We start from the raw sequence: 21,161 nt of genomic DNA, 5'->3' as shown, positions 1-21,161 counted from the left end.
AGGAACATTAGCCTATACAAAGCTAGAATTCTGCTCAAAAAGTAGCAGGTATTTAAAGATAACCCAACAACAATTTGCCTTTTAGACCGCGCGTATTGATCAGCTTTCTTTCTGAAAGAAAGAAGAAGAAAAAAAAGTCCTGTGCTAAAGAGAAAAGCAATTCCAATGCCAAAGATTTTAACATGTATTTTACAAATTAAATGCCTCAATGAATATTTTTTTTTCTTATGAACGGTTTTCAAAAGCTTTATTGGTGGATTTTCTCAAGCTAAAGCGCCACACAGAAATTAATAAATTTAATTGTGAAAGCAGGATCTGTGGAATTTTCTTACTATTTAATTACAGGTGTTTTAGCTCATTTCAATTTATTTTATTTAAATGGGCTATTATTTATTTTATTATGTGTTTATATTTTACAAATGTGATGTAGTATTCATTTTTACTGTATATTTTATGTTGTATAACATTAGTTCCGATGTGAATATTAGTTCCTACTTGTTTTGCTGTGGTAGGAGGGTTTTGTATTGAACACGGGGCCGTGTTGGTTATTATTATAGCAGAGAAGATAGCAGTAAATCAACAAAGACAAGTCAACTGTGCCCCAATCTACCATTCAAGAGATCTGATCGACTCAAAAACTGGGTTACGATTGCATATTAGTTTGAAAATCGACCGGATCCACCGTATTTTTACACAAGTGACTTCCGGTCTGCCCGATCCTAGCTACTGGTAGTAGTATTGACGCAGGAGGGTCGTGTCTCGTGTCAAATAATAAACTCTGCCATTCTTTTCGCGTGCATCGTGTTGAGCCACTTTTGGGACGCGTCTAACACGCGGCCGCAGTGCGACTGGTGTGCAATGGCTGATTGACTTTAACACCCGCGTTTCACTGCGTTCTCGTGGCGGCCAAGTTGTCGTGCCATTGACGTTTCTAGGTTATACTGTCCTACCGTGTTGGTCCTCATTATAGTAGAGAAGACAGAGTAAATATAATCTACACAAAGAAACTGTAACCTGATCGACTCACAGCCTCGAAAAGTAAGGGTTACATTACGTCAGAAACCCGTTCGTTACGCCTCCGTTCCAAACCGAGCACCACGTACCGAAACGGTTCAATACAAATATATGTACCGTTACACCCTTGTTACTTTGTACATTGGTGCAACGTAATTTTGGAACAAGAGCAGACCATTCAAAAACTTTCAAAGTATTGGCCCTGTGAAAAGAATTCTGAATGCTTCATCATTTTGGACAGATTTATGCTTCTGTAATGTTGTGAGAACAGTTTGATGGTAGCCCGTTTCTATTGGAACATGACTGAGCTCCAGTGCTCAATGCAAAGTCCGTGAAGACATTAGCCCCTTTCACAAACATTTCCTGGTAAATTCCCGTGTAAGGTAAAGCGGGATTTACTCGCGTCATTACTTTCACGCATGTAGAGATGTCCCGAGAATAATGCGGGTTGAACACTTCATAGATTTGTCCCATGTTGCCCACTGGCGCTCTCTGTGCGGGCAGGGCTGCTGGCGCGATTCTATAACCTGGACATTACATAATTTTTGGTTGGCATCGGCTGTCACAATGTTGGTCAAATCGTGTTTTGTTACAGAGCTGGTTGTGGGAGCATTCCCTTTGTCATAACTGCAACCAATTCAAGCTCATCAAGACTGTATTAAAGCCCAGGCGATCCAAGAGAAGGGTGCCGAGATATTAACTTGCTGGGTGCCATTCGATGCCTCAGCCGCCCTTGTTTTGAAATCCCCTTTTTCAGCAATCACGTGTATTTTTGTTTGTATTTAATAAACCCTTGAATGGATCCCTCCGTTGTTTTCTGCATTGAGGTACAACCTAGTTTCCGCAGTTGCGGCCCCTAACATCGGCAACAAAATAAACCACACATTTCCAAAGATGGACGATGGACTCTCTTCCTTGGCTTTACGATCCAGTAGCAATTTAATTTTGTTATGTTTTCAGTTTAATTGAGCTTATTTCAGCTTGCTATGTTGATAATTGCTATGTTTGTTTACCGCTTTTTGTCTTACTACGAAGAAAGAGGAAGAGATGATTGGCCCGCCATGATATTTACGTCATCCTCATCATCATCATCATTATCATCATCATAATGCTTGTTTTCACATAGCCTCGTCCTGGGACTTTCCCAGACATTATACTAAGTCGCGACCCGTGAAATTTCTGCGTAATCTCCGTGTCAGTCGACCCGGGTGATTGCTTTCACATACAAGGGCTGCCTGTTTAAATCCCGGGATTTTAATGGTGTTTCGGCATATGTGAAAGGGGCTATGGATTACAAATTTATCTGGATGAATTTAACTAGCATGTAGAAAGCAGATAGAAAAAGTCCGAAATAACTCACGTACAGCTCGCCTGGGACAATTCAGCCCGCTTGGGACGATTTAGTGTGACTCTGACTCACATTTGTTGGCAGGTGGACTACACTGTAGCATGCATTCATTTTGATACATCATCATTTTGCTGTAAAAGCCCCTGAAGTACTACTACTGCCATGTGAGCGTATTTACTACAAGGCTAACCCTTCACAAGGATGATTCAGTGGTTCTCTTTTTATTCAGAGTGCCATCAAATACTACTACAGTGCGCAGAAATGGATGGATGCAGAGGGATCAATATAAAAATCTTGTTAACATGCAAACACATTACATTCCTAATGGCTCTCCCTGCTCGGATCTGCTACAGTCCTACCGGGCTTGAAGTTCTGGTGCAGCGGACACGGACGCTGGCGTGGCCTTTTGAAAAGCACGCCTTTGTTCGTTTCACGGCACGGACTACTACGCTGACACCGACGTCACGCTGGGAGCGTGAAGTGGGCAGAAACAAGAGCATCTTTCTTTAGAGCGAGCCACGTTAACAATGTCCCCCATTATTTGGCAAGTTTGTCAACTGCATTTACAGACACAGTAAAATCATGTAAAATTAACTATTACAACAACAATCATAAGCGGATTTTAAGGGGGGGGCGGAGGACCCTGGTGGCCGACAAGTGTCATTGCATGAAAATGACTTTCCCATATATATAAAAGTTGTAAAGCAATAAAACTGCAACAAAAATGAATGGAATGAACAACAAAATACATTTTTATAATGGGTCAAAAGTATTTTTCGAACAGATCATGTGACTAGCACCTTAGACGGTCATTTGCTTTGCATATAATTTTTAAAAAAAAATTAGGGGAGGGCAATTTTATTTTTCAAATTATTTTTTTCTTTGATTGAAAATATTTTTTTTGATTGAAGCAACTTTTTGGGGGATTGAATGATTTTGACACCAATGTCCTACCCATAATATGGCCCAAACACAAAAACGATTGCTTCAAGCAAAAAAAAAAAAACTTTTTCAATGAAAAATTAAGTGTTCAAATGCAAATTTTTCAATCTCAAATATTTTTTCACATTCAAAAACGTTTTCTATGATTATTATTATTATTTTTTTTAATTGAACTGATTTTTCTTTTTGAAAATATATTTGTTTGGAAGCATCTTATTTTTTGATTGAACAATAAAGAAAAAAAACATCCTAGCAAAAATGTGGCCCAAACACAAACAAAATGACTTCAATCAAAAAAGTTGGTTCAATCAAAAAAAAAAAGAAAAAAAAAACTTGACTCCCCAAAAAACAAAAAAAAAAAACAAAAAAAAAAAAATCAATCAGAGAAAAATAGCTTTCACATGCACTATTTTGAGTTTCAAATCTATTTTTGCATTTTTTTTTGGATTGCAACTTTTTTTTTTTTAAATTGAAGCAATTTTTTTGATTGAATAATAAAAACACAAATCTACCTCCATATGGCTCCGCCCAGGGATACCATTTTTGACTGGGGTAACTACATTGGCACGACACCGGCGGGGGTACCATATTCGATGGATGACGATCTTGGCTAAAAGTATTGCCTAAGCAGGCTGATTTAGAATTCCCTTCAAGAAGGATCGTAAACAAAAAAACGCTCATTGTCAACTTATTATTATAAATATTCTTGTAAGTTAATTTCATTTCTGACACTGCGTTTCGGGGTCATCAACATGTTGTGCCCTCCCTGCCCCAAAAGTCAAACTCCGCTTATGACAACAACAATAAATAACCTTAAGTAGGGTCGAAAATAATGTTCGTCTATGTATTTTCCATCACGCATGTTCTCAAAGAGGTGGGTGAGCTGTGGCCTATCCCGACTGATTTTGGGCAGAGGAAACTCTGGATTGACTGGTCGCCAGCTAATTGTAGGGCACATATTGACAAACAAGTGTTCACAACTTCACACTCAAATTTTGTAGTTGGTAGAGTAAGTATCCAACAACTGTATTCAAGTAAAGGTTACTTCAAGCAAGCAAACTCAACTTATAAAGTGTCTTTCTCAGGCAGGTAACAAAGCTCTTCACATGTGTTCACAATCACACACATTTATACAGCATGTAAAGCACTTCCAAGACACTGGGAGCAAACTAGGGTTTATCTTTTATAGTGGGCAGTTGTAGCCAGGAATCAAACTACTAACACTTCGATCCCAGGACGATTTGCGCTATCACAACTGCCCCCCAGAATAATATTACTAAATTCATTAAAAATAGAGAATAATTACTTATGTAAGTACCAAGGAACTGGTGAGGAACTGCAGTCAAACTGTATGTGGCCCAGGACAATTTGACATTCTAATAAGTCAGTACCAGATATAGTCAGGACTTCTTTAAGGATATGCATGGGAATAAAGTCAGCTAAAACTGTATTTTAAAGTTTGCAAACCTCCATAACTGCTTCTTTTGTAGTTGATTAATCCATCCAACTTTTCTTTCACTCACTCTGTTCAGGGTCACTGGAAGATAATATTCTATCCAAGTTGATGTAAGGCGAAGGCAGGCTAAATAAGCTTCTACTTTTATAGCACGTTTGACAGGTCATCCGCACTCCATAAACTGTTTTTTTAATCACATTAAAACAATATTTGCACACGTGCATCAACACGCTGGAGTAAATTTAAACCATCCAGGAAGGCAGCTTTGTCTTTTCTTTTTTTAATTATAACTGGAGTGATGAATTAATGCAAAGCACATACATGTCAATCAGTCACGTTAACAAACTGCGGACACAAGAATGTCAGTTGGGTCAAATGACTCATCATTTTTCTTAAATTACCACCAGTGCACCTGCTCTCCAATTTTCACTTAACATTGATGTTAATTTTTTTGTCTTTAGCAGTGAGCGCACGTCTGAGGCCGACATAATTAATTTGCATTTGATTAAAACGCACTCTTCAGAGAACAACGCAGGCTAAATTATTAGCCGGTTGACCTTCTGTGATGGCTCAAAACAATCGAAATAGTGCTCAGGTAAATGGCTGGTGTATAGTGTAATGACACATCACTGGAATACATTGCTCCCTATTATTGGAATCTTCTTTGTAGGCTTGTAATATACTTGTACATACTGGGTGAATGAAAAGTAACTAGGCATTGTAAACAATAGATAGATATTAGAAAGATATTGTATATACCTATTATAAGGGAAAATAAATGTGAATCCTTATTGTTTTATCGCATTGCAACCCAGTTGCCGAATGGAATTCAAGAAAAACATTTTATAGGTTAAATAAACTGAGAATGTTAATTGATACTTTCTTAATTTTTCAAAATGTCCAACACATTTAAATTGGAAGGGGGCAAAATGCTCAATTTATTTCCATCATCGGTAATATTGTAGATTTATTCTGAGTGTGCATAAAGAGCACTTCCTTATTTTTCAGGAACAAATCCTGCATTTAGATTGGACTATTTTGTTATTCACCAACACACACAACTGTCCTGCCACGTGCTCAGTGCATTGAAATGCAATGACAGTGTTCTGTGTGTTTGTGCGCTCCGTTCCCACAGACAGGAAGAGGCCCGTTGATGCTGCATGCTCTCCTATTTGCTGGCTCAGCATTGCCACATGAAGCTTCTCATGCTGCCAATTAAAGATTTAAGGCTGTGAGAGGTAAATTTAGAAAGCAATGAGGTATGGAAATGGATACACTCCATATAAAGGGTGAAAAAAAAGTTTTGCAGAGAAGGACTCTTGCTAAATCCAGGATAATCAATGCAAGTACTTTACGTGCGGGTACTCTGACTTCCATATTATATACCCTGTTCAGAATCAAGGTTACTACATGAGCACTGAAAAGGTCTCTTCCTTTTATTTCCTGACTTTTCACTTGGCTGCACTACTTCCAGTACTAGTTTGACATGTTGCTATGTCAAACTAATCTGCCAAAACCCTTTATAATCAACTTTATACAGTAGTACCTCGACATACGATCGCTTCGACACACGAACTTTTCGACATCCGACGTAAAATTTGACTCGCCTTTTTCTTCTACATCCGACGACATGCTTGAAATACGACGAATTATGACAGTGCCGCAGTTTCTTTGTTTTCCCGCAAGACGGACGCACGGTGGATTTTCTTGTGAGAGAAATCAACATGGGTTCCAAAAATGTTACTGTAGGTGGTGAAAAAAATGTGGCTTACCATTGAAATGAAGAAGGAAATGATAGAAAAATAGAGCTTGGTGGGAGCGTCCGTGAACTAGCTCCACAATACGACTGTATATTGTCTACAATATCGACGCTTCTCCTCCGACAGCCGTTCGCCAGTCTTTATAAGTTAATGTGACAATTATTATTGTAGCATCGCCAAAAACATCGCCAGCTTCATCAGGTTTTACTCATTTATTTCAGAACTTGTGCAACACAACATGCCAACTGTCCGCTATAGCTGAACAAAGTGAAGTCCGCTATAGCTGAACAAAGTGAAATAAAATCTCTCTCTCACTCTGTCAAGTTAGCTACGCGGTGCGTTCAGGAACCAGATTTGTTACATTATTATAGGTATTATTATCATTATTATTATTATTACAATTATTATATTATTATTCCGATTTTTATTCATAATTTATTTGTTTTGCTCTGTGTAATTGCTATTTGCAATGGTACATGCAGTATTTATTAAGGATTTACTGTGGGTTTTCGGGCTGTGGAAAGAATTAATGGAATTATAATGTATTCTTATGGGAAAATCCTGCTCGACATACGACATTTCGACTTACAAACAAGGTTTTGGAACAAATTAACTTCATATGCAGAGGTACCACTGTATAACCAAAATAGGAACTTTTCCTGAACAAATCTGATTTCAAATTCAACTGATGTCAGCAGTCTTGTGATTAGTTTGTCAGAGCAAAACTCTTCGGCTTGGAAAACTCATTGGCTGCGATTGACGGTGATAAAACGTGTATTCCATTTTTGCTGGGCTAGGCTGGTTTAGGCAGATTTCAAATTCCTCCTCTGATGGCCACCTAGTTGACTCCCAATAACATATCTTTTCTTGTGATTGATTGGTCTGAGCAAAACTAGTTACACCCTATGTTAATGGCAAAACATGTTTATACATTTCATAACGACACTTTCTGCTTTATAATTAAATTGGTACTGTTTTTTGTGCTATTAGATGGATATTAATCAGAAAATACTCCAGGTGTACACGACACAGTTGTGTGCTGCTAATGTATTTGGCGTCATATGGTCGGCATTGCTATGTGTACCATGAACACTACAGTTTTCCTTCACGTTGTCCTGCAAGCAAACTGGTTTCTCTGCTTTTACGACAACCGTTGTCATTCTGCATAAAAGCAACCAGAAGGTGTGTTTGTTTCTCCATAAACAAACACAATGTGGGTGTCTCAAAGACGCAGAGGCTATATTTATTTGGACGACTCAAACAAAAGTGGCTGCAAATGTTATGAAAACATGGTTCTCTGATGCACCTACAAGCCCCAAAAAGCTGGCAGAGTCCACTCCTGGCCATTATGAAAATTAAAGTGTTCGACTCGAGCCAGCAAAGCACTAAGAGCATATAAAGTGCACTGTGGCTGAGCAGCTAGAGCGCCATGACGACCAGGTATAAGACACACAACTGTGTCATGTAATTGTAGTGTAAAAACACACATACAATAGATCACTGCAGGTAATGATGGATCTTGTTGCTGCTTTAAGGGTGTTGCAGTGGCTTTGCACTCACATGTGGCTGCAGCCATGTTGGAGTCTACTGATGATGACTTGCTCTTTTTGAGTGCAACACACATTTAAAGGTTCAGCACCTTTGATCTTCAATCATGTGGACTCATTATATGGTGGCCACCTTATTGCACTGGTTAAGTCTATTAAAATGGATATTAGAGTATTTGCCTGGTGTTTTAGAACGCAGTAAGGTGTGGTGAGGGACTAAGATAACATCTTTTTTTAAATGAGCATTTTTACAAAGTAACACAAAAATGCTTTGTTGCATCACAGCGGACGCTCTTTCCATTCTACGCACGCACGAGGAATTCAAAAGACCCCAGATTGAAAGGCGCAACAAAAAACATTCAAAGGCAGTCTCGGCACGTCACGCTCATAGGGGGTTAAAAACTCCACCTCGCTGCAAAATGCACCTCGATGAAAGACGAATAAGTTAGTGTCAATCTTACCGTCTCGCTCGCAAAGCTGTATGGTGTCCAGGCTCAGGTCCTTGATCATCCCCGACCCCTCGCAGGGGCTCAGCGGGCTGCTGATGTTGCGCGCCAAGCCTGGTACCTCCATCTCGGTGCGTGTGGATGTCACGAATGAGGATGCTACGCGGCTCTGCTGTGCTCCTCAATGGCCGGTTGAGCGGTCCACTCGCTGGTGGAGGAGGAGGGGTGGAGATAGAAATCGAGTTTTTGGAGCCTCTCTCGCTCTCTTCTTTCTCTCTTTGACGCGTCAGAGGAATGCGTCACAGGTTTCACCAAACGAGCTGTGAAGTACGTTTCGAAATGGCTTCATCGGTTGAGTCTCTTCTCGCGGCGAGCCACAAGTGTGCGCGCATGCGCGTACCGCATGAGCGTGAATACTTCAACGGATTAGCACGAGTAGGAGACCGTTCCGTGAATTGAATGGTCGCTTATGTAAGGAGATTATCCTGGGTTCTCCTCCTCGGGGCTGCGTCAAAAACACACCCGACGTCACCTGCAGGCCGAGTAAAGGGCCGTGACGTATATGTCTGCACTGTCTGGAGCTCAGCTGCGAGTGGGCTAATAGGGGTGGGGGATTAGAAGGGGACCCCCATGACATATTGCGCGGCATAATGAGTGCACACCTGCGCTATTTGAGCTTGACTGATGCTTAATTAACGAGTTTTCTGGTCAAATTAGGGAGATAAAATGTCAGTAAACAGCTTTTGCTGCCTTGACGAACAAGGACAGCGTTCAGATTTTCACTACTACAAGCCCTCGCTGTGAAGAAACGGCAAGATATTAGTATCTCACTTGCTACAGTTAGCACCAATAGACGTCCAATCCATTTTGATCTAGATCATTTGTTGCCAGCCATTGCAGTCTTGCTGCAAAATGACTTTGCACCAGAATGAAAAGTAAGGTAAAGGCATGAATGAGAATGCTTTATGTAAACTGTATCACAAAAGTGAGAACATCCAGGGCCGGCCCAGGCCATTTTTGGCCCCAAGCAAAATAATGCAAAGGGGCCCATATTTTTGGCCCACCATTTCGTCACAGTGTACTGTGAAACCCATACATTCAATCCAACCCATACGTCAATATTTTGTATATTAATCAGATTTTGTTGCACTGCATACTTCAAACTTCTCACCCCAAATGATTGTCAGTACTTACAATAGATAGCGTCAAACCTTTTTCTAAAAGAGGAAAGAAAGAAGTTAAGGACGAACTTTTATTTTTTTAAAGCTTGTAATCAAGTATCAAAACCCACAAAAGTCAAATAAAGCAAACTGTAGTAAACAAAATAGAATATAAATTAAACAATTGCCAGAATGGGGGCGCCCTAGGTGTCAGGGGCCCTAAGCAGCTGCATAGTCTGCGTATAGGCTGGGCCGGCCCTGAGTACATCCCTCGCATTTCTTTTCGTTTTCATGGGACAACACTGACAAAATGACACTTTGACACATCGTAAAGTAGTCTGTGTGCAGCTTATATAATAGAGTTAATTTATTTTCCCCTCAAAATAACTCAAAATATAGCCATTGATATCTAAACCCCTGTCAACCCCTGTCAATTGAATACTGCTTGTCATTTTCCCTCCAAAATGTCATGTGACTTGTTACAGGAGTGTTGTCAGCATTGCTGCAGAGATTGAAGAGGTGGGGGGGGGTCAGCCTGTTCGTGGTCAGACCATATGCCGCACTCCACATCAAATTGGTGTGCATGGCTGTCAACCCATGACGAAGCCTCTTCTGAAGACGGTACACAAGAAAGCCCGCAAACAGTTTGTTGAAGACATGTCAACAAAGCATATGGATTACTGGAACCATGTCCTATGTTCTGATGAGGCGGGCGGTCTTTCTTGTGTACAAAGACATTAATTGCACAACAGAACCACCACCGGTGTCTTGCTAATGTAGTTAGCCCCATAAAAAATTGTATCCCCTGGCCGCGGGAGAGCACGCACACACACATTAGTTATGAGTTATGTTGACTTAAACAATAAATTAAAGCCTGAAAAGAACCACAGTTATATATTTTGGACATCGACGTTAATTAAACTGGAGAAACTCCATACAGGACATGAATTATACGAGTTATTGGCCACCCTACGAGTAAAACAGTAAAACATTGCCTGTTTTTATGTTCAGTTTGTATGTTACATTATACGAGAGAAAAAATTGTTTTATTTTTATTTTTTTATGTGTGGTCCATGTTTTAAAACCTACAACACCAAAACACGTAAAGGAAGCAAATCAGAGCAGTGAAGTGGCTCCGCCCAGGGATAAAATTTTTGAAGGGGGTAACTACATTGGCACGACATCGGCGGGCGTAACATATTCAATGGACAACGATCTTGGCGAAAGTGAAGCTGTCCTAAGCAACCTGATTTAGAATTCCCCTTAAGAATGATGGGAAACAAAAAACCGCTCATTTCAATTTATTATTATAAGATGAATGGATGAATATTCTTGTAAGTTTAACTTTATTGCTGACACTGCGTTTTGGGGTCATCAACATGTTGCCCTCCTTGCCCCAAAAGTCAAACTCCGCCTTTGGGGGTCAGGGCCACATTTCTGCGGTGCTGTGCTGGCCGAAAAAAACTTCTAATATCCCTCCTCTTCCAAGGAGGGGGTGGAGGCAGCATGTTGTATCTGTTTCGGGGTTGTGTGAGTGTGCGTCTGTGCCGCGGGAGGAGGAGGCGGGGGTCAAGTCAACAGCCAATCAAACGTGTGTTTGGGGGGGGAAATGGACCAGCACATCCAGCAAGTGAAATGGGGTTAAATGTAAGTCTGAACATAATGAAAATAATTCACTTAATAACGGCAGGGTCTATTCTATCCTCACAAAATATGGGAAGACTATCTAAATAACCCATAAAGGTGAACTCATTATATAATGCAAATAAAGTGGATTAAAAGTTGGTGGTGACAAGTTCAGCATCCTGAAAAATTGGTAGTGTTATGTCCGTGCCATCCCTATGCAACCCTACTCCCTTGGGTCGAAGTCAGAACTGTAACTACGTCAAGCATTCTCATTCATGTCTTTACCTTACTTTTCATACTGGTGCAAAGTCATTTTGCAACAAGAACAGATACATCTCAAAACTCTCACAAAAGTGGGAGTATGGAATTGTCAAAAATATCTATTACTGTCAATGGCAGCCAAAATTTCTTTGTTTGGGAAAAAAAACATTTTTTTTGTTCAATTATCTGTAATTTTCATAGGTACATTTTATTTGAGAGAGACAATGTATATTAGAAAAATTAAAGTCAATGCAGAGTATTTCAAAATAATTTATTTGTAATTTATGAATGGAATTAAATATTTGGTCAGCTATAAAAAAATTAAGAGCTCTAGCTCGCACATGGGGACTGCTTTATTATGCTTTTCTGTCCTCCACATGTTACCCGTAAGCTATTAATGGCACCTTTTTTAATTTGTTATGTGTATATAAGGCAACGGTCCACAGCCTCAAACATTCAAGCCTGGAACAAAATTGGTGACCTACACCAGGCAACACTAAAATACTGGAAATCTTACCACGAGCCCTCACATGTTCTGTCTCTCACAGTTCAAGTGTACCTATCGTGAAAATGAAAGATCTCGGTCATCATTTTAAGTAGGAGAACTTGCATTACTGGTGGCTGACTAAATTGCTTTTGCCCCACTGCATAACCTCAATAATGCTTACATTATTATCTCATAATTCTGATGTCAGAGCAGATGCATCTCATGATCTCATTAGATTGTTGAGTTCTAACTAATGAAGTGTTACATTTGGTGACAATGTGCACTGCTGGCTATGTTGTGTATGTGTCTGATACTGATTATGCAGGAAGGAGGTCTCACAGAGGTCAACAGTATGATAAATGGAAGGCAAAGCGATGACTTGCAGGCGTGGGGCGCCTCGCAACACCATTTGGCCAGGTTAGAGTCAGGAGTCATTTCCATGTGCATGGCTCCCAAAGCATTCGGTGTCACTTTGTATTTGTTTTTTGCTTCCTCTCTGCTACACAAAGCACCTCGAGGAGCAGTGACTGTGTTTTTATATATTTAGTGGACGGCCAAGTCTGCAAATTCACCCCATGAGACCACAGAGCTATTCTGTTTAATAGTTCGATGGGACCATTGGCGTAGGGGAGAATGTTATGTATTGGCACATATTGTAGCCATTTTGGCTGTATAAGACCATTTAAGAAATCAAATTAAAGCAGAAGTTCAGAATTTTTTACAATAGGCACAATCTTTGAGTTAGTGGGGGTTTAATTAGTTGGTGGAATTGATTTCAACAAATTCCGTGCAGTTTGTAAGTTATTTGTTAGTTTCAGGGCTCCGGAGTGGCTAAGCTAGCGCAAGTCAATGGGGCCAACTTAGCATGCCAATAAAAAAACGATACAGATCTACAAACAGATCCAACATAGTCAAATAAATTCAAATTGCAGATAAATGTTTCGAAACACCCATGCGGCCACAACAATGTCACAAAAAAAACTGCCATAATTCGTTTTCATTCAGCAGGACTATTTTTTAGATGAGTGATACGATCACAGAAGAGAGGAGTGCTTCAGCCACTCGTACTCACGCTGCATTCGAGGATGGTGGGAAGTCTGTCTTATCCCGCTCGGAGGGTACAAGTAGTGACCTCAAAGCGTTCTAAGCGAATATAAACAGCAAAGATGGCTGATTGTGTCAAGTTGTTTTTTTATTTTGGCCATCAAAAGACATTTTGACCATCAACAAACCTGCCTTCTCGTAAGCGTTCAAATAGTGGAGGCGTTCCAATGATATTTTTCCCAGATCGGAGGTTGGAAACTCTGATTTCCCACCTTTCGCAAATGCAGCATCAGTCTGCTGAGTTAACTGATGGCCGGCAACATGGTGAAATGCGCATTTAGAAGCTGTGGAAACAGACAGAAGAAATGGGCAAAATAATTCATTCATTCATTCATATGATTCTACAAATTCCCTATGAAGAACGAGGAACAATATAAACTGGTTACTTGCTACTGGCTAAGGCATAAAAAAAATCATCAGTGAAAAAAAAAAAAACGGTGACATCACTCCGCCCTTGTCCTTTTGCAGAGCTTCTGGATTACAAATGTTGCAGTTGATACTGCAATTATTGACATGCAATGGTACTTTTTAATAACTTTATCCTGAAAACATAGCCAACACTATTGATTGCATGGGTCCCTCGCTAACTCGAAGATTAAGCCTGATGTCAAAAATTCTGAACTTCCCCTTTAAGATCTGATTCTATTGATGTGTTTGGGAGACACCGAATCATAATGATCCAAATAAAGCTTAGCTCACTTCAACACACTCTTGAGAAAGTCTAAATTACTTTAGGAAGGATTGTATTGCAGATTTATTGTTAGCTGGCATTACTAGTATGCCAATTAATTTCTAGTGAAGGCCTCTGGTGAAAAGTAACACACATCTTACAGATGCCGTTTTGCATTTATTACAAAATGTAAAGATATTTTTTTAAGTTCTTTGCTTGAGAATGGTTCATTATGAAAAATGGTCTCTTGTGCTCATGTAAAAAGTAGGGCTGTCAAACAATTAAAATTTGTAATCGAGTTAATCACAGCTTAAAAATTAATTAATCTTAATTAAACGCAATTCAAACCATCTATAAAATATGCCATATTTTTCTGTAAATTATTGTTGGAATGGAAAGATAAGACACGAGACGGATATATACTTACATTTAACATACTGTACATAAGTACTGTATTTGTTTATTATAATAACAAATCAACTAGCTGGCATTAACATTATTAACATTCTGTTAAAGCGATCCATGTATAGAAAGACTTGTAGTTCTTAAAAGATAAATGTTAGGACAAGTTATAGAAATTTGATATTAAAACCCCTCTTAATGTTTTCGTTTTAATAAAGTTTGTAAAATTTTCAATCAAAACCTAGTAGCTCGCCATTGTTGATGTCAATAATAATTATGGTGCTGAAACCCATAAAATCAGTCCCACCCAAGCACCAGCAGAGGGCGGCAAAACACCAAAAAATACAAGTAACAAGTGGAAATGACACTTTACTGTCATTTTAATCTGTTGGAGCGGGGCATGTGTGTTAAATGCGTCAAATATTTTAACGTGATTAATTTACAAAATGAATTACTGCCCGTTAACGCGATAATTTTGACAGCCCTAGTAAAAATCCATCATTTTTCATTTTTAGTATTGTGTTTTATAAGTATAGTGATGGTTTAACATTTCCCCCACATTATTTTTCCCTTATTCTAGTGTTGTTATTACTGTGCTAAATTACCAAACAAGTTCTCAATGGTTGTCGTCCCAAGACCCGCGATTTCTTTCTGTTGCGGTTTAATAATCACCTTTTTAAAAAATTGTTTTTTTCAAGTATAGATTATGAAAACACATGCACAGTATATTATATTTGCAGACATCACTCGATGAGTTTGATATACTAGCAAATGTGTATAGCTTGTTATGACCTCAGCCAGCCAGAAGCTGAACTACACTATAAAATAGTCCTGTAGCTACTGTTCATATTAATTTACATGAATTAAGTATGTGTACTTAAACGTCAAGGCGGAGTTTGCAATTTGCTCTTTCACTTCCATTGACGATAGTAGACACCTGCAAGCTGGGGCTCCAGACCCGCATGTGGCTCTTTTCATCCTTCTGCTGTGAATTTAAATCCGTTTGTCAATATAAATGTTCAATTTATTTGAACTGGGAAAGAGCTGGAATTATTGTTGCAGTCCAAATGGATGAGACATCTTTCACCGTCAGTGGCAGCTAATGAGTTAACAATGCGCAATGTTCTAAAAGCGTCACTTTGAGTTCTGGAAGCGGCTCCAAAAGCATGCCGTTTGACCTACATGTGGACTCGATTTGAAGGCAGTGAAAACAAGCAGCGTTTCCATTTACATTGCAAGATTAGCACGCACAGCTTACGGAGGCCAGCGGGATCTAACTCCGAGCTAAGCTCCTAATCACGCTTCCATTCAGTCGGGCGCTTTTCCGATGAGATGACCCAACGCTACGGTTCACTTTTTTATAATTCCGGCAGGCAACTGGAGAAAATCTTGGTTTCCGAATTCCTTTCCTGAATGTTGTGCCTGCTCCTGCTGAGAACACAATACAATGAACATACACAAAAGCTCGCTTCACACATGATGCTCTTATGTACACTTAATAGGAGCCAGCTTGTGAGCATGACTTACCAGCTGCCCCCTGCCGCCTGTAAATGCCTTCATTGCTAAAAGAGCTCAGCCACAGATTAGTACAGTAGTATTCATTTGAAGACTTTTTACATAAACATGTTACATCACCAAAGGACCTCAAACAGTGGGGAAAAAAAGGGAAAACTCATTGTTATGCACATCATTCATCGTCTTATTCTTGTTGCTCTTCTTCGCTTTGCCTGTTAGAGGAGGAAAATTCTGAAGATTTTCTACCTTCCATCAGCCCAGCCCTCCAGCTAGAGTCATTATGTGTTAAGATCAGCACAGGAGGGAGGGGATGCGCTCACATAGCATCCCATGCAAACTGAGCTCAACCCTTCCACTTCCGCGCACATGAACAAATCATTCTCCTGCATCAACCTGCTCTTTTCTTCAGGACTTTACTTAATCCCTTCCTTGCTGATATTCATCTACTTTACATATTTCTACCATTATAACCTGTGTGTGTATGTGTGTGTGTGGGTGTGTGCGTATGTATGATTGGCTCACCTCTACAGTTAACTCAGAGGCCACACAGTGACAGATGGAGGAAGCGCTATCGTACCGTCATCCTGTATGGAGGGATGAGCTCTTATATTGAGCAAGATTTTGAAACGATTGGTGAAAACAATTCATTAAGTACTCAGAACTCTTGCACAATACAATAACATGCTGCCATGTATTTAAATAGAATTAAATGTGTAGACCCAATGTCCTTCATAATAGGAATATGGTAAGTTGAATTGACAAAGGAACAATGCTCTGTTCCTGAACACCACAAAGACCATGAACATGATCATTGATTTTAGCAGGAAATCCAACCATTAACCAGTCATCATTGACGGAGAGATGCTCAAGATGGTTGAAACCTCTAGGTATATATTGACAACAAGCTGGACTGGTGTGTACAGGCTAAGGGCATAAATAAGAAAGGACAAAGCAGGCTCCATTTCCTGAGGAGGCTCAGGCTTTTGATTTGAGGAAGTTGCCATGTTGTCTTGGCTGATCAGGAGGTGTGTTTCTGTGAAGAGGAGGATTGTGGACTCTGTGGGAGCGACACTTAAGAGAAGGATGCAGGGCTTCCTGACCGTTGGCACCTGCTCCACTACCATACGTACGGTATGGTAGTGGAGCAGGTGCCTTACCTTACTTACCTTACTTAACCATACCATACCATACCATACCATACCATACCATACCATACCATACCATACCATACCATACCATACCATACCATACCATACCATACCATACCATACCATACCATACCATACCATACCATACCATACCATACCATACCATACCATACCATACCATACCATACCATACCATACCATACCATACCATACCATACCATACCATACCATACCATACCATACCATACCATACCATACCAAAAACAGGGTTCCTATGAGGTTTCAATAAGTGACATTTAAGACTTTTAAAGGGAACCTCGGACTCAAAGACTTGTAGGCTCTAATAAGCCACAATTGTTCTCTTTTACTAAAATATGTTATTAGAAACACATAAAACATATTGCCATTGATTTAAAAATCTATCATATTTAGTAAATGTTTTGACCTACGGAGGCTGCCATGTATTATGGAAGCTCGGGGTGATGACATAGATTGTCACTGTCACTCGACAAATACTACCGGGTTACTGCAATTCCTTATACATGGCAAGACGTCCAACACATGCACTCGTAGGTTAAAAGCGGCGAGTACTTACTATTTGTGTTTTAATTAGTCTTTTATTACCTTTTCATTGCCTCAAAATATTTTTGCTTGTGTTGGACTCTCAGTTTAAAGCATTATGTTTTCTTGTGGTAGCTTTAAAGCAGATTGTTGATCCGTTGACCACATTAGTCACGTCGCATACTTAAACCAACCTTATTTGATATTACTACTTTTAAGTATTTTCTTAATGCATCTTTAGTATGTTCTGTCTGGATGCATCTAAACAAAACAAGCTGAAAGCGCACGGTATTACTTTAGGTGTCAAATTCGCCTCTTGTAGGACGTTTTGCCAGTCTAGCACATTTTGGCAGAACACTATTTTTTTCTTTGCTACTCTCCTCTTGTCTGTCTCATCCCGTCTTTCCTGTTCATTTTGCATTTGCTGCTCGTTTTGTGAAATATCGGCAGTGCTGTCATGCTCATTAATGTTCATTTCGAACATCTTAAAAGAGTTGAACAGATGGCATGTTTATGTCGCTAGTCATACTCTGAAAGCCCGGCAGCGTAACCATGTGACGTCACCACCCTGCGACGTCAACAACAATGGCGACCTACTAGTCGAACAAATTTTACAAATTGTATAAAACTGAAAAAATCAAGCGGGGTTCCAATATCAAATTATTTTACCTCATAATAACTATCTATTAAGAACTACCAGCCTTTTATCCGTGGGTCCCTTTAAAGACTATTTCAAGGCCATTTTGAAATGAATTTAATGCAATTTCCAGGACAGTTCAATGTCAAGCCAAAAAAAAAAAAATCTGCTCGGAAAATGCAATTATTTGCATCAGAGGACAGGTTTTTATTTGCAATGTGGATACTTCTCAAGATGTGACCTTTAAAATGTTGACAACGTACGACCTAGCAGTCGAAATTCGATTCCGTTCAAGATACTTTATCAAGGTTAGTTAAGACTCAGGGTTTCCTAAAAAAGACAGATTAACTCATTGACAGCCATTGATGGTTATAGACGCCCGATTAATTAGGATTGGGAGATCTGACAGCAATCATGAGTTGCTAGCTTCCAGTTGAAAAATAGATTGGACATCTCCCTGTCAATGGCAGCCAACGACTTAATCATCGCCCCTGCTTTTCTTTTTTTCCTTTTATTGTTTAAATATGTATATGGCGGAAAACACAGACAAGACTGAAAATGCAGTTTCTGCTCTTGCACTCCTCTTTAAAAGAAACTGGTGTATTTTAAGCCAAAACAACTGTTGTGTTTGACAGAACAATATGTCTATATGCTGCCATAGCAGATTCATGGCAGATTTTTTTTGTCAGTTTTACCCTGGAAACCCCCGTTTACAGACGTCACGCAACTGTTTGTTTCAACCCAGCCATAAAATGAAGGTAATTACATATATTTATTATTCAAAATGTCTGTCATTTTTAGCTTAGAATCCTTAATTGATGTCTAATATTTCGTTTTAAAAAAAAAGATTTGAAAAAATTATTCACTCGCCTATTTTAAACTTTTAAACAAATTACGTCACAATGAAAAAAATGGTGTCACGGATATCTAACTCATAACTATCGCTGAATAGTATTTTTTTTGTTACTGTCGCATTTTCTCTGATATGTTAGATGATAAATAATCAATGCAAATGAAGGAAAAAAAAAAAAGGTTTAAAATGGTAAATATATGAAAAAGAAAATCTCGACCACTCCTTGATGTCTGTGATTTCTGCATCGCGACCCTTCTTATATTACCATGTTTCACCCATGAAATCCCCCCAAAAATCCAGCTGTGGCAATTCAGAGCTGTTTCTTGACACTTCATGATACATGCTACATGGAGTTTTTGGATCGAAACAAGGTAAGTACGCGATAATATCTCGTTAAAGTCATGGCGTCTTTTATTCTGCTCTCGTGTGCTCTCACCTCCAGATAGGGTTTAAATTCTTTTTTTTTTTTTTTTTTTTAATGCCCTCCAGTTTAAAAAATTTCTTCACCCAGAAAATTGAGATTTTAAGCTTTCCAATGATGTATCACGCGTGCACATCGGACAATTTTGAAATTTGGCCAAATTGGCGGTCTCAGAGCGGAAGTTCAAGTCACGTGAGTGTTTTCTGCCATATACTTATATCAAAACCACCTAAAAATGTCGCAATCAACAGGATTAATATTATATAGCAGAATGCTAAGCCTAAAGCAGAGACTATCCCTAAAATGTACATTAATATTATATAGCAGAATGCTAAAAGCAGAGACTATCCCTAAAATGTACAGCAGAATAGACACAAGAATTGTGGCGGACACAAGAACCTGATAAAAAGAAAAATCTCCTTTAGAGTGAATGAAAAGAAATCCAAAATATGTAGAAAAAACAACTCACACCTAATTTTGTTGACACATTTCCTGCACATACAATCTGTCGACGTGTGAACAATATGGCGGCCCGTCAAGTGGGAAGGTTGCCTACGTGTTGATGGGTGATTAGTCATGAAAGTATTTCTCGCTCTGCTATTTACAGGAGTTGTCTGTCCCCATATTTACAATAAAAAGGGATTAACAAGGGGTATTTCTTCAAAGGCCGTGCTGTTGTTTCCACAAATGATTATTTCATTTGTGCTATTAACTTGATTGACAGTTTTTCCCCACGAATGTGATGTTTGACTCAAATAGGATTTGTTTTTAGGATGAAATGTGACATGTTAAGTCGCTTCTGATGACATCGAGTCAGATGATTTGAGAGTGACAGGCAGGAAGGTTTTAAAACACGGCAAGTCCCATGGTGCATCATTGTTGTCTCCTGGCAGTGTTACGAATGTTTTTCCATTGCAGTCTCCTAAATATTAACCATGAGAAAGCTGTATTTGTTCCACAACAAACAAAGGCGGGAAAGCTTAATAAAAATGGTGACGCCGGGGAAAAAGTACAAGTGAGTCACGCTGTTGATGAACAGACGCCTCGGTGGAGCCACCTGTTTGGAAAGTGCGCTCCTACACGCGCACCACCACTTTACATCTGACATGACACCACACAGAAATTATATTAAAACGCACTCAACATTAATGTTAAAACTAATGCTAAAACTATGAAAAATTACATGAAGTTCAAATACATTTTACTTACAGCATGTCAGTGAGTAAGAAAATGTATTGTACTGACCAAATTAAGTGCTTTTTAGAGTTTATGCGCTATAATAGTGTTTTTAGCAAACAACACTTTCCCCTGGAGGCTTGATATTTAGATAAAACTCGTTGAAGCTGCGCCCGCCTCTGCTTGTTTTGTAAAATACAGCCAGTTGCGTGGAAAGTGGGGTGATGAGGCTGCTGCAGCACCCCCTGGTGTTGGGGAGAAGAATAACGTGTTTGGTAGATTTTTTTTTTTCTTTTCCCATCCATCTATCATCCATCCATACAAAAGCAGCTTTATCAGGGAAGCCCAGACTTCCCTCCCCCCAGCCACCTTTTTTTTTTTTTTGGGTTAGAAATAAATAAATAAATAAATAAATAAATAAATAAATAAATAAATAAAACATATTGAAAAAATAGCGCAAATAAGTTTGGGGATTATATGTATACACTGCTGGCCAAAAGTACTGGCACCCCTGCTATCCTGTCAGATAATGCTCAATTTCTCCCAGAAAATGACTGCAATTAGAAATGCTTTGGTTGGAATATCTTCATTGATTTAGCTTGCAATGAAAAAACACAAAAGAGAATA

At 39.2% G+C, this 21,161-nt stretch overlaps 1 protein-coding gene across 1 annotated transcript in view; it reads right to left on the bottom strand.

Moving 5' to 3' along the window:
• phyhiplb (phytanoyl-CoA 2-hydroxylase interacting protein-like b) overlaps positions 1–8,902 on the bottom strand; it is a 30,691-nt gene extending 21,789 nt beyond the window's left edge. The window contains exon 1 of the mRNA XM_057847638.1: positions 8,529–8,902. Coding sequence (XP_057703621.1) covers positions 8,529–8,640 — 112 coding nt within the window. The 5' untranslated portion in view covers positions 8,641–8,902. The remainder of the gene's footprint in view (positions 1–8,528) is intronic.
• Positions 8,903–21,161: the final 12,259 nt, after the last annotated feature.

Source organism: Corythoichthys intestinalis, chromosome 10 (assembly GCF_030265065.1).
Source record: "Corythoichthys intestinalis isolate RoL2023-P3 chromosome 10, ASM3026506v1, whole genome shotgun sequence".
NCBI classification, from domain to species: domain Eukaryota; kingdom Metazoa; phylum Chordata; class Actinopteri; order Syngnathiformes; family Syngnathidae; genus Corythoichthys; species Corythoichthys intestinalis.
This window is presented reverse-complemented; position numbering and strand designations above follow the sequence as displayed.